Source organism: Physeter macrocephalus, chromosome 4 (assembly GCF_002837175.3).
Source record: "Physeter macrocephalus isolate SW-GA chromosome 4, ASM283717v5, whole genome shotgun sequence".
Taxonomy (NCBI): Eukaryota; Metazoa; Chordata; class Mammalia; order Artiodactyla; family Physeteridae; genus Physeter; species Physeter macrocephalus.
This window is the reverse complement of record NC_041217.1, coordinates 55671398-55689862: the sequence shown is the minus strand read 5'-3', so window position 1 is coordinate 55689862 and position 18465 is coordinate 55671398. Positions and strand designations below refer to the sequence as shown.

The following is an 18465-nucleotide window of genomic DNA, read 5'->3' as shown; positions in this document are numbered from 1 at the left end:
TTTAGGGTGATATACTCTGGCTCCCCATATTCTCCTACTCTTCACTGGCTCCAGCCACAATGACTTCTAAGGCTGTTCCTGAAATATGGCCAACATGCTCCTGGTTTAAGTCTTGCAATTAACTCTTCTACCTGCTTGAAGAGCAGTTTCCCCGGATAGATCCATAAGGCCAGCGTCTTTACCTGCTCCATTGCTGGCTTCTCAGTAAAGTCTTCATGAATAGCCTTTTTAAAATTATAACTTCTCACTCACCAGCACTAGCTCTCTGTCTCCCATTCACACTTTTTCTCCATAGACTTTATCACCCTCTATTACCCTTTTTGTGCGTGCTGTCAGTTCCCTCCAACCCCATTAAAGTAAAAGCTCCAGGAGGACAGAGACCGTGGTCTGTTTTATTTAGTACTGTACCCCAGACTGCAGGGACTATGCCTGGCATGTGGGAGACATTTAATAAATAATTGTAAAATAAATGAACTTAGGCTTGCTTACCTGCTACATCTCTGGCCATCTGGAGATATATTACCTCCTTCTGAAGTTTATCCTGATTACTGCAGCATTTTACTATACCTCCTGAGTTTCTTAAACTTGGATATTTCACTACTTGCTTTTCCAAATCAATTTCTCTGGTTAGAAAAAAAAACTTTTGGCAGATAAATTCTGTTTCTTAGTTCCAGTCTCAATTCATGGTAAAATGTTCTTTCTATTGCTGTGGCATTTTAATTAAACAGTTTTCAACTACAAGGTATAACAGTATGTAGACTAGCTAACTATTAAGCTTAATTTTAATTATGAATAAAGCATGATAGTGACTTCAGTCTGGTATCAGAATAAATTTGTTTTTAAAATTTCATCCTATCTAATAAAATTTCTGCCACTGAAACAGCCCAATGTTCATTTATACACAATCCTCAAAAATCAAAAGCAATATGAGATACTATTTTAAAATAATGAAATCAACTGAGCCTAACCTGAGGATCTGGGTAGTCGTTCTGGCTCAACACTGATTTACAGCCCTGAAAAAGTCCATGGGAACAAAACATTTGTCCCAGGAATTTTCGACAGAAATATTGTGAGCAAGTATATAAGGAAATATTAGTTCTCTATTAAGAAATCATTATACAATCTATAAAAGATGATGAGTTGCTTCTCAATAGCTTCTTCTTGATTTAAAATTCAAAGTGAACTTCATAGAGTTTTACTGAAACCCAAATTTCCTACTATTTTCTCATGTTTTGAAACAGCTGATGTCAAATGAATTGAGTTACTTAAATTCAAAATATACCTGTATTTATTTTTTGATGAAACTTATGTGGGTAGAAAATAACGCATGAATCAAGGCTTTAATGCTAATTCCTAATCATTTTATGTGATACATATTTTTTAAAGGATTTAAAATATACAAATCAAAGGTATTAATGTTTAATGGTTTCACTTTTCACATGCTGCTTGGCTCTACAAGTATAAAGGTTATATGATGTACTACAAAACTACTTTTTTCATAAATTTTAAGTTAAATCTAAAATAAAAACTAGTTATGCTCTAGGAACAATTTTAAAGTATCAGTACATTTACTTTACCTAAGTATCAGCTCTACTTAGCTGAGACATTTTCTCTACTACAGTGATAAAAGTACATCCAAGTTGCCAGTACATTTGATACATTCCTTTGTATCAAAGTCCAGATAAATGCAGTAAATGAAAAAATTAAAAGTGAAAAAAAAACCATTCAGCATAATGTGTAATATCTGTATTTTAATTAAATATAAACAAGTTCTTTTTACAAAGCTTTTTGCCTTGTATGAATAGAAATGCTTTTATTTTATTTTATTCATCCAATCATGTCCCTTCTCTTCACTAGTGATTCTTTACTAGGAGAACACCATCATATCCTTATTCAGTTCTTAGAATCCTATTTTCAAACAAAAGAATTTTAAATACATGCTAAATGCATAATGTACTTAATCAGGGAGCGTGGGTCTCAGAAGACACAGGATATGGAAAAATTTGAATTGCACAGGCAACAGAGATGGAATGCATAAAATGGAGTAAAAGTGGGGACAGAAGGAAAGATAGGGTTAAATTCTTTACATTCCTCCTGGAGGCTGACTTGTGTCATTATCATCCTGGTTAAGGAAAAAAAAAATCCCTGGGCTGGGCTACTATTACACACTCTCTGTCCTCTCCCCAGTTACATTCTTTGATACCCAAACTGCATATATAATAGCACTGCAGGGATACTTCTGCTGAAACTATAATACAGAGTGAGGAGAAAAAAAAAAAGAGTCCATCAACTTTTCCAGGATTATTTTTAGGAACAGGCATTATAACCAAAAAAAAAAAAAGTATTATTTTTAAACAAGTATTTTAGTTTGGAAGGGCACAGAGACTTCCAGCATGCCTATATTATGAATTCTTACGTCTCAAGAAATGTTAATTTACACCGGAGTAAAGATTTTTGAATAAATTTAATAAATGTACAAAATCAATAAGGATATCGTATCCAAATCTCAATTTATCTTCAAGTTTCAAGGTGATATAAGTCTGTTCTGGAATTCTTACATCATTCACAAAAGTCTACAAGAGAAAAAAAAAAAGATGTTAAGTTAATATATGGAGTATTAATTATTACAATTTAGACAAGCAAATACTCAAACCTTATGCTTTAAAGTATATATCAAATGGTGGCTAATACAGCTTGTGTATCATCATAAAATTTGCTATGCATCTTATAGGCTAATAAATTATTTCATACTAAGCCCTTTATTACTATTACAAGTAACACACAAAGAACCAGGGTGCGGTTCCTCTGAGTCTACTATGCTGCCATGACAAATTTAGGTACCTAAAAATGACGTCAAGAAAATCTCTGACCCAAAGCTAGAAATTGTAAAGGGTAAAATATAATATAGCTCTCGATATACCATCAGGGCCCACTGGACTCAATTTTAACTTTTCTGGACAACTGTAATTATCTGTGAGGATTGAGATTTCATTACTTTTATTCCTAGAAGTCTTCCAAAGAACAAAAAGAAAATTTACTTAAAAAAACTGAATAAAATTCATTCTATTTTACAATTGCCAACGAGTCCTTTGGACCCTTTTATGAATTTAAGATACATTATAGGACCCTTACATGAATCTAAGATACATTATAGATACATTATTTTTTCTGTATTTTGAAACATTGTTTCATTATCATCATCCCATAAGTATTTATACTTATCAATTACTTCTAACTTTGTTGAAAGTGACCAAAATAAGAACAGAAGAATGGAATTACCCAGAACATCACTATTCAACAGAAACACTGCAAGCCACAAATGGAAGCTACACATATACTACTAAATTTTCTAGTAGACACATTAAAAAGGCAAAATGAAAGAGGTGAAATTAATTTTGATAATATACTTTTAATTTAACCCATACATCCCAAATAGTACTATTTTAACAAATAATGAATATGAAAATTAAGACGACATTTTACATTCCTTTTTTTTTTTAACCTTTTTATTTTTAGACTAGTCACATTTCAAGTGCTCAGCAGACACACATGGCTAGTGGCTAGTGCATCGAATAGCACAGAGCTAAATGGATGATGCAATTGTGAAATAAATCATTACTATTGCATCAACCTTTAGGTTTCTTACTGCATGGCCCAAAATATTGAACCATCTTCCCAAGAAGATATAAAAGACATCTGGAGACACCATCTTTGTCTTTTTTTTTTTAAAGCTATCAAAGAGCACAATTGAGAATTCAGAATTTTTAATTTAACATCTATAAAGGCAAAGAGAAAAAAAAAAGACAGGAAGATATTTCACAATTATAAGGTAAATACAAAAAGTAGAGCAGCACTCTAGACTACAATAACAATGATAAAATGATAATAATGTAAGCAAAACATCAGACCAGGAGTCTTCAGATGAAGATAATCCTAGATGAATTTTCCCTAACACAAGAATTGATGAGAGAAGAATGTTTCCAAAGTCAAAAAGAAACTAAGATGTTTTTCATCCAGTTAGCCTAAATCAATAAGAAGAATCATGCAATATTTTTTAACACGAAACTGATGATTCTGTATTTTAAAAGAAATTTTGACAGTTTTCTCTCATTTTTTAGTGTTTGTGTTTCAATATTCATTTGATTTAGTATGTAAGTGGACAAATGATCAAGGCGGGTATCTATACAAAGGTAACTAGAAGGAAAGAGATGACATAGAAATAAAATTATTGAATTGATCTTGTAACTGTTGTACTGTTTTACAGTTACGGAAGAAAAAGAAGACGACTTTTCTCTTAAAATTTTAAAATGTCAAAGTCTTAAAAATAATGCATTTGATAATGCAAGAGTAAGAAAAACTAGAAATAATGGTAAGCTAGAACTAGCTAGAGATGTCCTTGAAATCTGAAATCAACATTTATAAAATAGATATATATCCCAGAGAAGGCATGACAGCTAATGAACAGTTAGTGGCATTCAAAGAACAATACCCATTTTGCATGTTATGTACCTTTCAAAACCAGGAAAATATGGAATAAAAATTTGAGTCTGTCATGCCTCATTTTTTATTAAAATTTCAAGTTGTTCTCTCATCTTTTAATTCTTACTTGTATAAACTCTTTGTAAAAAGACTTAAGAGGTCCATTGGACACAGATGGTAAATGGTGATGACTATTTTTCCTGGCATACTAGAAGTTAAAAAGACCTAGAATTCTCTAGATTTATAAAACATAGAACAATGTTATACTTAGTTGCCTGGAATGCGAACATCATATAAATACCCAATATGTTTTTCTTTGATAAGTTGAAACTTTAAAAATTACTTTACTCTTCCCTTTTAAATTTCATTTTTCCCATCTTTTACGTTATTGGATTTGAGATGGCCACAATACCTTACTTGGGAAGGTTCCCTCCATAATGAGGAAATTTAGAAGGGTCCTGAATGTTATACAGTAAAATATTTAAGGGGATTGGGTTATTATGATCATATTCTCAAATTCCTTTGCATAGCTAGCACTTTGTAATATGTCATAGAATACCAGTTTCTAAATCTACCAAAAACAAACAAAAAAATTAGAAGTTGCAATCTTATTCCAGATATAAGGAGACAGCAGAATACTGCTAAAACTCAAGATCACACATTAGTATGATTTATGAGTAATCCTAAATAACAAGTTTCTCACATGCTTCACAGAAAGACTGAAATGTTAATACAAAGAAAATTCAAAGGCTTCAGGCATTTATAAACTCTAATTTCAGGTTCATTTCCAAAACGAACATTTTTAGAGTGTTTTAAGACTTATATCTTGAGTTTACCAAAATATTCTATATTAATTACAAAAGAGAAAAGCTGAGGAAAATGATGGAAAAGAGAAGAATAAAAGAAAATATTAATTAACTGATGTTTGTATGCAGAAGATAAATAATTAGGTACATGGTATAAGAGAGATGCCACAGTTCTAAATCAATTTATTTAAAACTGTCTCAACCTAAAATACCATAATTACTCAAAAGGCCTAAGATGAGCTCTAAGATTCACTCAAAGCTTATTGCTTGACTCTCTTAAATGTTAAGCACCTATTGTTTTTAACATATGTACTATGTACTTTCAGAGATTAAGAGACACATAATTTTAACCTGCTGGCGTTTATGACAGAAATATTCCCTAAGGTCTAAAAAGGCTCAGGAAATGTGAGCCAGACAGGAAGTTTCAGCTCGCAAAATGTAAGTGAAAAACATTTGGGAGCAAAAAGTCTCCTGACGGTCAAAAATTATAAAAGGAGAGAAAATGTCAAAGAGCTACAGGAAAAAATCACTTAAATAAATCAATTATGAAGCATTTTAATAAATTAGATATGGAAAGAAAAACAGGTTTTGTTTCTTATGTCAACATCATTTGATCACACCTCTACCTGGTAGGTAGGACAGGTGAGGCCAATGAGGCACAGGGTGCAAAGTAACAATCAAGATCTCAGAATTCACAAGCAGAATTACTGGGATTCAAATTCAGCTCTCTGAACTACAAACCCCACATTCTCTGCACATCAAGGAAGCTTGGGTGCCCAAGCCAGGCCAAGCCAGCTCCCCAAACTCCCCCAACCAAAACACTAACCTCAGAGAAGCAAACCAAACCAGATAAATATCTATTTAATTTACATACAAATAAATCACATAATTGACAGTATAAAATCATATAAGCACCACGTACTGCATTAATGCTCTGGGAAATGTGAATGGAGTGGCCAGCAGCACAACTACCTCAATCATGTTGCCATTGAGAAAAGTCTCGACTTCTTCCCCTAAGCACTCCTTTCACACCTTCCTCCTTCTATGCCATACTGGTCTGATGCTGCAGGAACGCCAGTGTGAAAGGGGACACAGCAGGGGCTGGAACACAGGGAGGTGAGGTGGAATGGGATGCGAGTGGTACGGCAAAGGTCAATGGTGGCTATCAGAGCGGTGCAGGTACTCCAGTGCATGGAGGGGGCAGGAAGAACTGAAGGCAAACAAGGGCTCTCATAGTAAGAGAAGCTTCAAGGGGCTTGCAGGGAAATAGCCTACTATCACATCAGCTACAGAACCAGTTCCAGCTTCCCCAAGCAGAACAACCTCATTTCTGGTAGTAATAAAAGCAAGTGTGGACCTAAGTAACTTGGGAGTATATTTTAGGGTAGGGTGAAAGGAAGTGAGAGTGGAAGTGGTCGCAGGTAGTTATTTATAAGTTGAGTTTAGTTGATAAGTGCTTTCCAAAATAATTTAACTGTGTATGTATTCACTGAAAAGTATGTAGGCTACAGGATGCTAAACTTGTTTTAACTGCTTTTCTTACCATAACAACAACAATAGTAACTAACACTTACTGAACTAGGTGTTTAAAACTATTAACTTATTTATAGCTTCGCAACAACCTGAGAGGAGTACCATTTTACTATTTCTGTTAAAAAAACTGAGGAACAGGGGGCTTCCCTGGTGGCGCAGTGGTTGAGAATCTGTCTGCTAATGCAGGGGACACGGGTTCGAGCCCTGGTCTGGGAGGATCCCACATGCCGCGGAGCAACTAGGCCCGTGAGCCACAACTACTGAGGCTGCACGTCTGGAGCCTGTGCTCCGCAACGAGAGGCCGCGATAGTGAAGAGGCCCGCGCACCGCGATAAAGAGTGGCCCCGCTTGCCACAACTAGAGAAAGCCCTCGCACAGAAACGAAGACCCAACAGAGCCAAAAATAAAATATATAAAAATAAATAAATAAATAAATAAAAAGATTACTACAAAAAAAAAACCTGAGGAACAGAAAAATTAAGTAACTTGTCCAGGGTTACCTCACTAGCAAGAATTCAAGCTGGGCTCATAACCACCTATACTGTGCCCCCTCTGAAATTACTACTTTTAACCTGATGCTCAAATTTCTAGAATTATATGAATGTTAAGAATAAATAGGCTGTGAATAATAATCTACAAGTTTTCTATGAATAAAATGCATGACAGCTGGTAGTTCACAGACTTTGGCTACCAAAGTCCATTCTGGCATATTTCCTAGGCTATCCATTTGGGTAACAGTGCATTTATCCATTTGTGTAATATTTTGAAGTTCTGTACCAGGCACATACATGTATTGTCACATTTAATCCTCATAACAATACTACAGAGAAGGAATTATCATTTCACTATTTTAAAGCTGAAGACAAGTAACTAAATTTTGCATTGAGGCTTCATATTCATAACCTTCAACTCATTACATTTTTGCACAACTTTGGAAACTGATATGAATATATATGAAGAAACCGAATTTCAGAGAGTTTATGTAATTTGTCCAGGTTTTATAATGCTGGTAAATTACAGAATGAGATTCAAATCTAGGTCCTGATTTCAAGTTCAAAATGAAGATGTCACTCTCTGTGAGTTATTGTATTTCAGACAATTACTGAGTACAATCAAATTATAAGAAAGGTCAGCCTAGATAAACTTAGAAGTTAATATTTCACCTGATTTTTTTTACAACCAACATCAATAATTTTTATATTTGATCACAATGTTTTAAAAGACTAAAACACTGTGATGTAATTTTCACTATTTTCCAAGATATAATGTAAAGACACCTAAGAATAGCACTGTGGTCAAGACGAAACATTCTAGGCTTAAAAACAGAATATAACATTGTTAAAATATTCCACATATAAGAGTGGATTAAAATTTTTCTCTATAAAGTCTTTCATATAGAAAATTCATTCAATTCCATTCAAAAAGATTTACTGGGTTCATGCACTGTGCATAACCTTGTGCTAGGCACTGTGGTGTACTTACCAGAAGCAAAAGGCACATGAACTGTTCAGAAGCACATAATCTAGCACAGTGACAGATATGCACAAGCAGATTTAATACAAGGCTCATAAAGCACCCAAAACAGAGATTAAAACAGAAGTTTGTAGGTGCGGAGAAGGAAGAGAGTAACTCCTTAAATAGCACCTTGGAATCGAAATGCTTCCTGACATGGCCCATGGTAAAAGTTTCTACCTCATCTGCCTATCTCCTTCTACTTTAATCCATTCAACATGTTAATAAGTCAATATTCTTAAATACCTTTTCTCTGCTCCCTTCAGGAAGATGTAGAATTTGGATTTTACTTTTAAAAGTAAGTACAACTTTTACAAATGACAAGGCAGATGGAAGAACTACTGGGCTGCATAAAATCTAACAAATTATTTGGAGAAGGGGACAGTATAGTAGGAAAACTACTGTTTTGGAGGTATGGCAAGGAAAATGTGATGGAGCATGAATCTGGAAAAGTGGGTGATGCCAAATGTGAGGTATTTCAATTCAAACATGAGGAATTAAGACTTAGTTTTATGTGTCATGAGAAACAAATAAAGGTGTGAATAAAACTAACATAAAAACATGCCTACAAAAAAAGTATCTCAGGGGCTTCCCTGGTGGCGCAGTGGTTGGGAGTCCGCCTGCCGATGCAGGGGACACGGGTTCGTGCCCCGGTCCGGGAAGATCCCACATGCCACGGAGCGGCTGGGCCCGTGAGCCATGGCCGCTGGGCCTGCGCGTCCGGAGCCTGTGCTCCGCAATGGGAGAGGCCACAACAGTGAGAGGCCCGCGTACCGCAAAGTATCTCAGTGAATAAACATAAAAGTCCTTCAGTAGCAGGCCAATTCAGGCCAAGAAAAAAAAAGTTTTACCGTATTTGCCAAATTTCTGCAGATGTTTTTCCATATAATGTTTAATGTATATTTTGAAAAGAAGCAGCAGTTAGAAGAAGTTTGGATACATTTAATTTCTGTTAAAGTCATTTTAAGAAATTCAACAGCACAGATCTGAACAAAATTATATTTGCTTATGTTAGCAGAGCCATGAGAAAATTGAGAAAAAATAAGATAAATTATTCAATACTTTAACATTCTCTTATTCTGCAGCTACTTACATTCTGCCAATGTAGAAAGATCAAATGAAGAATTAGGAAAAAATTCACTGCAATAACACAAAAATCTTCAATGTAGGAAACCAAAGAAGCAATAAAAAACACTAGTATTTAGATCATATACCACATTTGTTAAGTAAATTGATGTGTTTCACTCCTTCTTCCTCTAGTATAGAAGATCCTCCAACCACCTGGTACCAAACCACGTTTGTATCTTTTTTTTCCAAAGTTAACCCACACTTCTCTGACTCCCAAGAGTGCTTTTTTGCATTCTTACTGCCATGACTTTCCCCTGCTTTATCACATATAAATTAAAGCCATTCAGTAAGGGCAAGCTTTCATCTTAACCTCCTTAAAGAAGTCTTTTTTTAACCACTGGATAATAACAACCAACAACCATCTGAATTCCTGTTAAGTATTTACTACCAACATCATTTCTTGGGAACATGGGCTACATTCATATTCTACTGTATGGTCCTCAAAGTGCTATGTACCTAGTAAGCATTTAAAAGTAAGTGCAAACTAAAGAAAAGGAAATATAACACAAACAGGATTTTGTGTTATATTTGTTTTCTTACAATATTAAACAAAAATTCAAATAAGACAAAAAGCAAACTCTTAACTTACCCCATTTAGGCTGCCCAAATCTTTCACCAAATGTTCATCAGTAGAGGCATCGTAATTGATTACAGCATGTTGCTTATCCACACTACGAGACTGAAAGAATATTCTTTAAGTTAATAAACACAAGAAAATGCTAGAATAAATAACAAAAACAAAGATTTTTGTCTAAATACTTTATGTTAATAAGATAGCAGATATATATAGGGAAATACCAAAGTAAAAGTAGACTCAATAAGATTTAAACTGTTACTATTCAACAGAAATTTGGCATCTCTTCCCAAAGAGGAAAGCAGCCAAAATTTTAAGACATTCTTTTCTACCAAAGTCACACATTCTACTTTTGAGAGAATTTAATTCAGTTCACTTTGTTGAATGTATCGAACAACAATAATTTTTTTTTTATAATCTGAAATTCTTATATGGAAATCATGTGAATAATTTTATGTTTTATATACCTCACTGTAAGAAAAATTACCATATAGGAATTACATCTTTCAATACCAAAGATTAAGTGATACAATGTGATATGTTCCTGAATAAAATTATCCTCGCTTAAAACATGGGTTCTAAAACTCATGGGAGAGATCTAAGAGAGAAAGAGAAAGTCAAAAAAAGGAATGAGAATGGCAAACTGATTTTTGAAAATTTTAAGTCTTTAAGTCTCTTTTAAAGTACACATACACTCTCTTTCTCCAGAGCTTAGTGAGTTATCTGCAGATGAAAGTAGCTCAGAGATGAACTACAAGCCTTTGGAAATTTGTATCCAAAGGAAATATCACTACAGTCACAGGAAGAAATAGTCTGAGAACCACTGAATGTGAACTCAACAACCATTTACTACTGGGTTACTATGTGAACCTTGGTATACTAAAAGCAAAGGAAGCATCCAAAATGGGGAGGAGATATAATTTTCAGTTTCCAGTCCAGCATGTAAGGAGCTTGGAAGTCATCGTTCCTATCCTCATACAAGAAAAAAGTTAAACTGAAAATCAAAAACTTGTCTTAGTTTCATCAGAAAATTGAGGTCATAAGGTCAACTGCCACTCTGAAATCTGGAGAGACAGGTGAATACAGAGAATCATAGCTCACTGCGAGCAGTTCAAACTACTGCTGCAACCACCAACTGGTAGGAAAGCTTAAAGTTAAATGATTAATTGCTGGAAACTTGAATGTCAACTAGCTTGAAAGCAAGAACTGCTGGGGGCACAGCATTGGCGGGAACATCATTTTTTCATGAGTTTTACCTCCAGAAGCCCCACAAGGACCTCAGAGTGAGGACTGGAGAAAAATCTTCTCCTGCTTCCGGCATGGTGAGGGGGAAAGTAGTCATTTTGAAATACACCCATTCTGTTCTCCTCAGCAACAGCCTGTCCTCAAGGAAAACTACTTTTCAGAGCTCACCCAAATCAACCAGTGTGGGTTTTACCAGAGCCTAACTGACATGGGAGAATGGAAATACTCAACTCCAGCCCCATCTAGCCTTCCTGTCTCACCTAAGGAGGTGAACAAAAAAAAGCTGAGATATACTTGTGAAGGTCAAAGACTGAGAACTAATAGTACTTCAGCATGCTTCCCCTCCTCCCAAACCTTACAATCATATCAACAGGGATTTATAAATAACTATTACTATTACCATTACAATGGGAGTTTCAATACAATAGAAAAAACTGTAAAACACTATATAAGAAGGAGCCTCTAGGGAAACTCAAAGACAACAGGGGAGAAAAAACCAAGGACAGTATAGGAAATATTAACCTCTGACACTTGTAGCTATAACAAACAGTAAACCCAGCCTTACTCCTAGCCACATTAGAAAAATGGGAAAGGTCAGCAGCTAATAAAATAATAATAAAGATATAAATCCTAGTTGAAATGATCCTTTCCAAATAAATATTAAGAAAATTTAAAAGTCCCTTACCCAATTAGCTTAAATTCTATATTGAAAAAGTTTTGGTCTTTCCTTTCAGCACACAAAACTCTATATTAAAATAACTGACATTAGGAAGAAACAATATGTGACCTAAAGCAATCTTCCAACAAAATCTAAAGATTTATCATACATACACTTTTATTCTTCTTAAAGATTGATCTGGGGGGTGTGTGTTTTGTTTTTTCTGAAATCTCAATTTCTCTAGGACAAACTGCAAATCTCAGATTTAAGAGTGACTTCATGAATAGTACTATTACCCCTACTTCTCTACAGCTTGCCTGAAAAACCATTTATTATGGCAAATTAGACTGCTGCAAACAGCTGAATTAAATCTAAAAGTTACTTAAACTTTGTTTTGGTTTTTATTGTCATGTTTAAACTGTCACTCTGTTTAAATTAATGAAGTACTAAATTCAGTTATTAGGGTTTTAAGAAGCAAATGAAGCACGACTACAAAAATAATTTCTCCTAACTGTGGATTTATCAAGTTGAATTAGTCTAAGGAAGAAAAAAAATCTCTACATGTTTTAAGGCAAGTGAGAGTTCAAGTATATGCAACCTCTAAATAAATAGTGACTAGACTACCATAAATAATCTCTCTGTGAGGAAGAGAATACAGAGAAAGGGCAGAAGTTCTTAGAAGAGAGTGTGATGAAATTCAAGGGGAAAAAATCTAAATGAGATTTGAGGAAAAGAAATCAGAAAGGAAAGTGAAAATTTACCATTAGATATGCGGAAAAAAATCAAATGGCTGCTCATAGAGTCAGGGAAAGGCGGCTTTTGAGGGAAGTCTACATGGCTCAGAGATATGGAGAAAAAAGCAGTTTGAGGGGGAAATAATTTGAAGCAGCCAATTCCCTAAGTTTACAACTTGCTAGTAACCTGGAATATTCTGAATCTGACATGCACCCTGCCCTCAAATCGTTTATGGGGGTAGATAATACAAGAACACCTACTACTAAACGTAGAGCACACTTAAGAAAATGAGAGTCCACAGAAATGCCACTACAGCTTTGGAGATTGAGGAGTGAAGAAGTGGGCACATTATAAGGAACCAGAAAAAGCATCTTTTTTTTGTTTGTTTAATAAAGACCTTAATAACTTTTTGAGAAGACTAGTCTTATGAACTCAAGGCAAGTGATATCATTGGTTTAGAAATCACAGGATAAGTCACTGCATTTGTGTAACTCTTCAAAAAATAACAGCCAATGAAAGCAAATAAAAATGTCTGTTCTTATTTATCAAATGTATTCAAGGTATCAATGTGTTTCTGTACCCATCACAGAAACTAAGCAGGAAACCAAGATTATAGATATAATATGTCAAGTAAGTGGTCAAGAAAAACTGAGGGAATAAAAAAGATTTGTTATTTACATCTAACCACACAAGCATTAAACCACTTTCATTTCCAGATAAATTCACACTTCCTCTAGATTAAACTGAGCCAGGAGAAGGTGCACTGCAACTTAATTTTCACAACCCATTTGAGCTTTTCAATAAAAATTTAATAATCTCTCAGAAACATATAATTTAAACTCTGACAAAGACAGCTAACTTCATCAAATTTCTAATACTAATGGAAAACCCTTAGCTGGTCCAGGTTTAAATCACAAAGATAGTCAATTTTGACCAGATCTCTTATTTGTTCCATCTTACGCCTTTGGTAAGAACGCAAGACTCTCAAGTCACTATCCCCTTATAGTCGTTTCCCCCACAAGAGCCTATGCCTCTTCCCTCGTAAGTTTTACTTTCTACAAAGACCCTCTTCCAAGGCTTTTACACTACACTCTTTTGAGAATCCTCCTTACTTGAAACGCCTCTTCATTCTCAAGCTCTTAGGGTTATCTCCTACTTCCTTCCTTTAAAATCTGGCTTTCCCCCAAGAACACTATTTCCACGACATTCCTTTAAAGTGGATGATATCCTCCTAAATCCAATATTCTGTTGAGTTCAGAGATGCAGTCTGAACTGCAGTCCAGTCTACTATTGTGGCTTCTAGACCATTACTTTCCTCCTCCAATGAAAAAAACTTTTTACTTTTCTGAAGTTCTTGTTATCCACCTATATATAAGTATAAATAAAGATACATACACACTATTTACACACACACACACACACTCTCACCTCCCAGGTTGCTGCAATCATGTGCGGTCATTCTAACTTTTTGACTTAAGTTTTGGGGTAATGGTAAATTCAAATTCCTACTTCTTCATGGTTGATTTTAAATGTCTCTGTAGATAACCCATATAAAAATCTAGCCTTCTCTACTCCCACAACCAAAATCCTTACCCGTATCTTGTCATACCACTCCCACTGCTAAACTTTATCATGTGAAATTGATTCCACCTATGGAATCTAAGCCATAGTATTTCTCTGTGACTACATTCTCCTATTCTTCCAGTTTCCTCAATTATTTACAATAATTTACTAGTATATTACCTAAGTCCTTTGACAACAGCAAGACATCTAATATTCTGACCCCTTCCTTTTCTCCCAAGCAACCACATCCTATAACTCTGACTTTACTTTCTTCTCTACATAACCTAGATTCCCCACTGGCTTCAACTATTCCCTTTATGCTCCTAATCCCCAAATCTCTACCTTCTTCATGGACTATTCTGCTTAGCTTCATATATTTATTTCCAGTTTTCTGTTTAATATATCAATCTGGGTATCCCTCAGGAACCTCAAACTCATTATCTTATTCCCCAAAAGTACACCTCCTGAACTGCTACTTCATCTATTTCCATGCCAGAAAGGCTAGGTCTTACATTCTTTTTCTCTCCCTCATTCATTATATAAAACTAGAAAGCACAGCTTTCTATTTTCAATCTCTCTCCTGCTCTGTCTTCTTTTCTTCATTTTAAATGATACTCTCTTCCTTAGAACTTAACCGTCTCTTCCTAGATTATTATAATCATCTAACTGCTTATACCAATTCCAATCTCTAATCCTGAGCAGTAATATAGAATAGTAGTTTAAAGCACAGGTGTTGGAGTCAAAAAGAACTGGTCCAGCCACTTGCCAGTTGTGGGACCTTGGTAAAATTACTAATCTTTGTATAAGCATTCTACAAAAAGGTATACCTAGCTCACAGACTTTTTTTGTGAGGATTAAATGCATGGGAAGCATCTGAAAAGGCAATATCGCTCTGCTTAAAAACTCCTCAATCCTCTTACTGGCCAAGGTACGATACACCAAGTCTTTAATATGGTACACAAGGCCTGCCAAGATCTGGCCTCTTCTAATGCCCAAGTCTTAATCTCTCAAAACGTTTGCCTTCACATCTTATATACAAACACAAGGAACTATTTTAATTTACCTAAATAGACACTGAATGCCATGCTATCTTCAATACCATGCACTCAACCATACTCTAACCTTCCAGAAACCATTTATTCATCTTTTAAGATAATTCAGCTAAAGCCATCTCCTCCAGAAGTCTTTCCAGATTTCACATTTCCTTGCAGGCAGAACTGACCAATCTCTTTTTTCTGTACCCCATACCAACTCCCATCACTGTCCTGTATCATACTGTTTATACTCACTTATTTACATACACATATCCTTCTACTAGACTCTAAGCCTTAAAGGACAGAGAGACCCTATCTGTATACACATTGGATATGAAGTGGCTATTATTTCTCTTTCCTACTAAAAATATGAGAGAAAAAGACACAAATACATGGATACATATGTTAAGAAAAAACTAAAAAGAGAAAGATTGCCACTGTATGTCTCATCATTTAAAAATTTTAAAAAAGGATCTTCCCTGGTGGCACAATGGTTAAGAATCCGCCTGCCAATGCAGGGAAACGGGTTTGAGCCCTGGTCCGGGAAGATCCCACATGCCGCAGAGCAACTAAGCCCGTGTGCCACAACTACTGAGTCTGAGCTCTAGAGCCCATGAGCCACAACTACTGAGCCCACGAGCCGCAACTACTGAAGCCTGTGGCGCCTAGAGCCAGTGCTGTGCAACCAGAGAAGCCACTGCAATGAGGAGCCCACACACCGCAACAAAGAGTAGCCCCCGCTTGCCGCAACTAGAGAACGCCTGCGCGCAGCAACGAAGACCCAACACAGCCAAAAATAAAAAAATAATTAAAAAAAAATTTTGTTAAAAGATAGTGTAGCTGAAAGATTCTGTAAAAGTTCAGTTGCGTTTTTACAATCATAGTAATAAACAGTGATTTATCCTTTGCTATGTGCTCCAAAGGATAGATGAAAATTACTAACCTATGATCGTCAAAACATTCTGTTGTTAATACATAATACAAAAATTAAAATATTAAAACAGTGAGTCAAATATAATTTTATTATATTTTCTATTATGCATTAGGAAAACTATTTAATTAGTATGATGATGATTCTCCAAATAGAGCAAAATTCATGCATTTGGTACAACTAAAAAAATTTATGAGAATAAAATTAGAATTTAGATATGAACCTTTTTCAAAATGCAACTCAACTTGTATACAGAGGAATCCAATATATTGTAATGAAACACAGTGACTAAGTCTTTCTGAATCTTAATTTTATCATCTGTAAAATGGAGGTAATTATATCTTTAAGAAATTCTTGAGGAACAATTGAACTAACATAAATGAACACTGAGAACAAGAGAAAGTATTATTCAACTGCATGGTACTTTTAATAGTAGTAATATTGTGTGTCACACACACACAAAACGGTATAATCTTTACCCAATAATTATACTTTATACCTTTCATTCACGGCTCTCTAAGATTTATTTTACATAATATGTCTTATGGAACATAGCATTGTATAATCATCTTTCTATAGCACGACAAACAAGCACAGCAAGTTCATTAATTTGCTAAAGCCTTCCAAGGTAAGTGGCAGAAACAAAACTCGAATTCCAGAATCCCTTGTTTAATCACCAACTCTTTAATATCCAAGCACATTTTCTTCTCAATTACCACATTCTTTAGACTACCTTTTTTGGAATGAGATGAAATAACAACAAAAAAAAATTCAAAACATTTTTTTTGTCATAATTAACAAAAAAATGTAATTGTAATCAAACAGAGCATATGACCTCATGGATCATCTGTTTCCATTTTGCACTGGGTTTTAAGCTACATTATCATCAAAGTATTGTTTACAATGTCGGTAAATCTATTTGTAGTTGAAATCTTTACAGGTAAGAAACTACTGAAAATTATTCAGAAGCAGAGATTCTAAAAACTAACAACTAACCAGTTGTTTCCTGTATGTTAAAAAGAAAGGGTTTTGGGGCTTCCCTGGTGGTGCAGTGGTTGAGAGTCCGCCTGCCGATGCAGGGGACACCGGTTTGTGCCCACTGGGAAGATCCCACATGCCACGGAGCGGTTGGGCCCGTGAGCCATGGCCGCTGAGCCTGTGCTCCGCAACGGGAGAGGCCACAACAATGAGAGGCCTGTGTACCGCAAAAAAAATAAAAAATAAACGGTTTAAACCATAAATGCTAAATTAGGTTAACAAAATTTTAAAGATCTTCTTTTATTTACTCATTAAAAAGCAAATAGGGAGATCGAGGTAAGATGGCGGAAGAGTAAGACACGGAGATCACCTTCCTCCTCACAGATACATCAGAAATACAGCTACACGTGGAACTTCTCCTATAGAACACCCACCGAACGCTGGCAGAAGACCTCAGACCTCACAAAAGGCAAGAAACCCCCCACGTACCTGGCTGTGTGGATTAAAGGCCCTTGGCGCTCAGGACACTGGTCCACAAGAGACCTCCCAGTTCCACGCTATATCAAACGGTGAAAATCTCCCAGAGATCTCCATCTCAACACCAAGACCCAGCTCCACTCAAGGACCAGCAACGAACAGTGCTGGACACCCTATCCCCAACAAAGAGCAAGACAGGTCTACAGCTCCATCCATTAGCAGAGAGGCTGCCTAAAATCATAATAAGGCTACCAACAGAGTGAAAACAGCCTGAAGGGGCTAGTGCGCCACGGCTAGCCGGGAGGGAGTCCGGTTGAAGTCTGGAGCTGCCTAAGAGACAAGAGACCTTTTCTACCCTCTTTGCTTCCTGGTACGCGAGGAGAGGGGTTTAAGCGTGCCGCTTAAAGGAGCGCCAGAAACGGGCGCGGAGCTACCGAGGAGACAAGAGACTTTTTTTTTGCCTCTTTGTCTCCTGGTGCGAGAGGAGAGGGGATTAAGCGCACCGCGTAAAGGAGCTCCAGAAACGCGCGCGGAGCTGCCGAAGAGACAGGAGACTTTTTCTTGCCTCTTTGCTTCCTGGGGCGCGAGGAGAGGGGATTAAGGGCACCGCGTAAAGGAGCTCCAGAAATGGGCGTGAGCCGCGACTGTCGGCTCAGACAGCAGAGACGGGCGTGGGACGCTAGGGTTGGTGCTGCCGCCACCAAGAGGCCTGTGTGCAAGCACAGGTCACTCTCCACACCGCCCCTCCCGGGAGCTCGTGCAGTCCGCCACTGCCAGGGTCCCGGGATCCAGGGACAGCTTCCCCGGGAGAA

General features: G+C 36.2%; 1 protein-coding gene across 15 annotated transcripts in view; it reads right to left on the bottom strand.

Annotated features, from left to right (window-relative positions):
- The window catches only part of CEP170 (centrosomal protein 170), a 146552-nt gene that overhangs the window by 79869 nt on the left and 48218 nt on the right, over positions 1-18465 (bottom strand). For all 15 annotated transcript variants that reach the window (XM_055084213.1, XM_055084218.1, XM_055084217.1 and 12 more), the window contains 2 exons: positions 10048-10137; positions 2495-2573 (listed from right to left, as the gene is read on the bottom strand). In XM_055084213.1, coding sequence (XP_054940188.1) covers positions 2495-2573; positions 10048-10137 — 169 coding nt within the window. The remainder of the gene's footprint in view (positions 1-2494; positions 2574-10047; positions 10138-18465) is intronic.